Source organism: Geospiza fortis, unplaced genomic scaffold (assembly GCF_000277835.1).
Source record: "Geospiza fortis unplaced genomic scaffold, GeoFor_1.0 scaffold439, whole genome shotgun sequence".
Lineage (NCBI taxonomy): Eukaryota > Metazoa > Chordata > Aves > Passeriformes > Thraupidae > Geospiza > Geospiza fortis.
In genome coordinates this window covers 289280-292390 of record NW_005054618.1, presented here as the reverse complement: position 1 = coordinate 292390, position 3111 = coordinate 289280, and the positions used below count along the sequence as shown (strand labels likewise).

At 62.9% G+C, this 3111-nt stretch overlaps 1 protein-coding gene across 1 annotated transcript in view; it reads left to right on the top strand.

Moving 5' to 3' along the window:
- Positions 1-525: 525 nt before the first annotated feature.
- Positions 526-3111, top strand: part of CERS2 (ceramide synthase 2) — a 21706-nt gene continuing 19120 nt past the window's right edge. Inside the window, exons 1-8 of the mRNA XM_005430319.2 lie at positions 526-728; positions 1118-1235; positions 1319-1431; positions 1610-1624; positions 1758-1800; positions 1877-1927; positions 2101-2193; positions 2369-2497. Of these exons, the coding sequence (XP_005430376.1) occupies positions 556-728; positions 1118-1235; positions 1319-1431; positions 1610-1624; positions 1758-1800; positions 1877-1927; positions 2101-2193; positions 2369-2497 (735 nt within the window). The 5' untranslated portion in view covers positions 526-555. The remainder of the gene's footprint in view (positions 729-1117; positions 1236-1318; positions 1432-1609; positions 1625-1757; positions 1801-1876; positions 1928-2100; positions 2194-2368; positions 2498-3111) is intronic.

Below are 3111 nucleotides of genomic sequence, written 5' to 3'. Positions count from 1 at the left end.
GGGCCGGGGAGCCGGGATGCGCTGACCCCGCGGCAAGGGGCCGCTCCCCCGTCCGGAGCCTTTTTAGGGCACAAAGGTGCTCATTGTGTCGCCAGCAAATCCCTAATCCCTCGCTGGGGCCGTGCCTGGCCTCGGAGGGCTGGCGGTGGGCTCCGTGCCTCCGTTTTCCACCGGGAATCGGGTTTGGATCAGCCGCGGGATGCGCACACGGGAGGGAAACCAGAGTCGGGGGTTTCTCCCTGCTCCCCATCCCGGTGTAGAGCCGGGCTTGCGATCCCGGTGCGGAGGCGGGAGCCCGGCTCTTCCCTCGGGCTGGTTGCAGGAGCCGAGCTGCCGGTTGGAAGCGGGACTGGGGCCCCTGTTAATGATCACCCTCTGACCTCCGGGCTGCAGGGAGCAAAGTCCTTCGGTGCCCGAGCCGAGCACCGCCGGGGATTTCACTGGGGCCTCCCTGGGAGCCGAGGTGGAAATTGGGGTGCCTGGTGGGGCCGGGGTGGGATCGGCCATCTCCTCGGAGATGCCCCCCTCACCTCTCCCCCTCTCCCCCTCCCCAGCATGTTTCAGACCTTGTACAGCTATTTTTGGTGGGAACGGCTCTGGCTCCCGGCAAACCTCACCTGGGCTGACCTGGAGGACCGGGATGGGCGAGTCTATGCCAAAGCCTCTGACCTGTACATCACCCTCCCCTTGGCCTTCCTCTTCCTCGTTGTCCGGCACCTCTTTGAGACGTGAGTCCCTTCCCTGGGGGTGGGGATGGGTCCTGAGCCCCCGATCCTGCTCTCCCCATGCCCTTGGGGCTGTGGCTGAACCCTGGGATGTGGCACCTTGTGCTCAGCCGAGCTGGGGGTCCTGATCCCCCCTGACAAACCCACGTGCTCCCTTTTCCCCGCACAAACACGATTTGTTGGGCCAACAATGGGAACAGACCCGGCTTTGTTGGGACGGCAAGAGAAGGGAGGGGCTGAGTGGGGACAGCCCATGACAGAAGGACCCTGGGGGCTCCCCTTGGCAAAACCCACCCTGGAGGAGGCACAGCAGGATGGGGAGACCGAGGCACTGAGTGGTTGTGGGTCCCTGGGTGGCCAAATCATGCAGGTGACAGGAACCGCTTCCCCAGGTACGTGGCCACCCCCCTGGCCGGGCTCCTGAACGTCAAGGAGAAGGTGCGGTTAAAAGCCACCCCCAACGCGGTGCTGGAGAAGTTTTATGCTGCCACCAGCAAACACCCCAAGCAGGTGAGGGCTCAGGGCGTCCCCAGGGGCTCAGGGTGGCAGAGGCAGGGCTGTGTGACACAGCGGGGCTGCCCTGGTGTCCCCAGACCGACGTGGAGATGCTCTCCAAGAAGAGCGGCTGCACCGTGCGCCAGGTCGAGCGCTGGTTCCGCCGCAACCAGGACCGGCCCAGCCTGCTCAAGAAATTCAGGGAGGCCAGGTGAGACCCCCCACCCCTTTCCTGCCTGGTGTCACTGTCCCTCCACCCTGGGGGGCTCTGGGGGTCCCAGCTTGGCCAGAAGCTGCCTGGGAAGGGTGGGAGATGTGGGATCTGGGGCCATCCTCCTCCCTCCTGCTCCCCGGTGCCCGTCTGAGGAACGTCTGCTTCCTTTTTCCAGTTGGAGATTCACCTTTTACCTTATTGCTGGCCTCTCAGGAGAAAAAGATCCCAGCAAAAGGATTTTTCATCAAACCTGTCCCGTGCCACTGTCCCTTGTGCCCAGGGCCACCTCTACCTGCTGGTGACGGACCAGGGCTTCCTGCAGGTTACCTTATTGCTTTCATTGCTGGCATGGCTGTCATAGTGGATGTGAGTATTGCCCCCCTCCCCTTGCTCCCCCAGCCCCCCTGGCCCCTCTGCCTCCTGGTGTCTCCCCATCCTGCAGAAACCTTGGTTCTACGACCTCCGGGAGGTGTGGAAGGGATACCCCATCCAGGTGAGCACAGATCCCATCCCAGCTGCCAGCCCACGGCTTCTCCTGAGCACCAGGGGGAGCTGGGGGTTCAGGAGGGTTTGGGGGTCCTCAGGGCACCCGGATGGTGCTCACAGAAGGGGATCAAACCCCTCTTGGGGACACAGAGGACCCCCCAACCTGTCCCTTGCCCCCAGAGCGTGCTGCCCTCCCAGTACTGGTACTACATGATCGAGCTCTCCTTCTACTGGTCCCTGCTCTTCAGCATCGCCTCCGACGTCAAGCGCAAGGTGGGGGCTCTGGGGTGGGGGACACTGGGACATCTCGGCAGGGTTTTCTTCACCCTGGTGGCGGGCAGGAGGGAGCGGCTGGGAGGATGTGGGCACACCCAGGGGCTGTGAGGTGGGAGTTTGCTGAAGGTGGGATCCAGGCTGCTGTAACCCCTCCCCATTGCTTTGGGCACAGGACTTCAAAGAGCAAATCATCCACCACGTCGCCACCATCATCCTCATCAGCTTCTCCTGGTTTGCCAACTACGTCCGTGCCGGGACGCTCATCATGGCCGTGCACGACTCCTCCGATTATCTGCTGGAGGTTGGTGTGTCCCCCTCCCCTGCTGCCACCACGTCCCCCATCCTGTGCCCCCTCCCCAGCTCACCCCCTCTGCCCCCCTCCCAGTCTGCCAAAATGTTTAACTACGCCGGGTGGAGCAACACCTGCAACAACATCTTCATCGTCTTTGCTGCCGTCTTCATCATCACCCGCCTGGTCATTCTGCCCTTCTGGTGAGCTCTGCTGGGGAACGGGGGGGAAACTGAGGCAGGGGCTGGGGGAGTCACAGTGACAGGAGTGGCTTTTCCTGGCAGGATCATGCACTGCACGATGGTTTATCCGCTGTCCCAGGAGAAAATCCTGGGCAAGGGGAATGTTTTAGAAAATCTGACGGGAACAAGCGAGTCCCATCATGGATCCCACAGGGTTTGACCCCCCCTCTTTTTGTGCTCCTGCCAGGATTTCATGGTGGCCCTGTCCCTGCAGCAAGGACAGGACGCCTCCTCGGTGCTCAGCGACCTGGAGCTGGCGCGGCAGCTGCAGCAGGAGGAGTACCAGCAGCACCATCCTCATCGTCATCCTCATCACCCTGCTCCTGCTCAGCTGCTCCCAGCGCAGGTAACCAGGGGGTGCTGCCGGCCCTGGGGGGGTCTCTG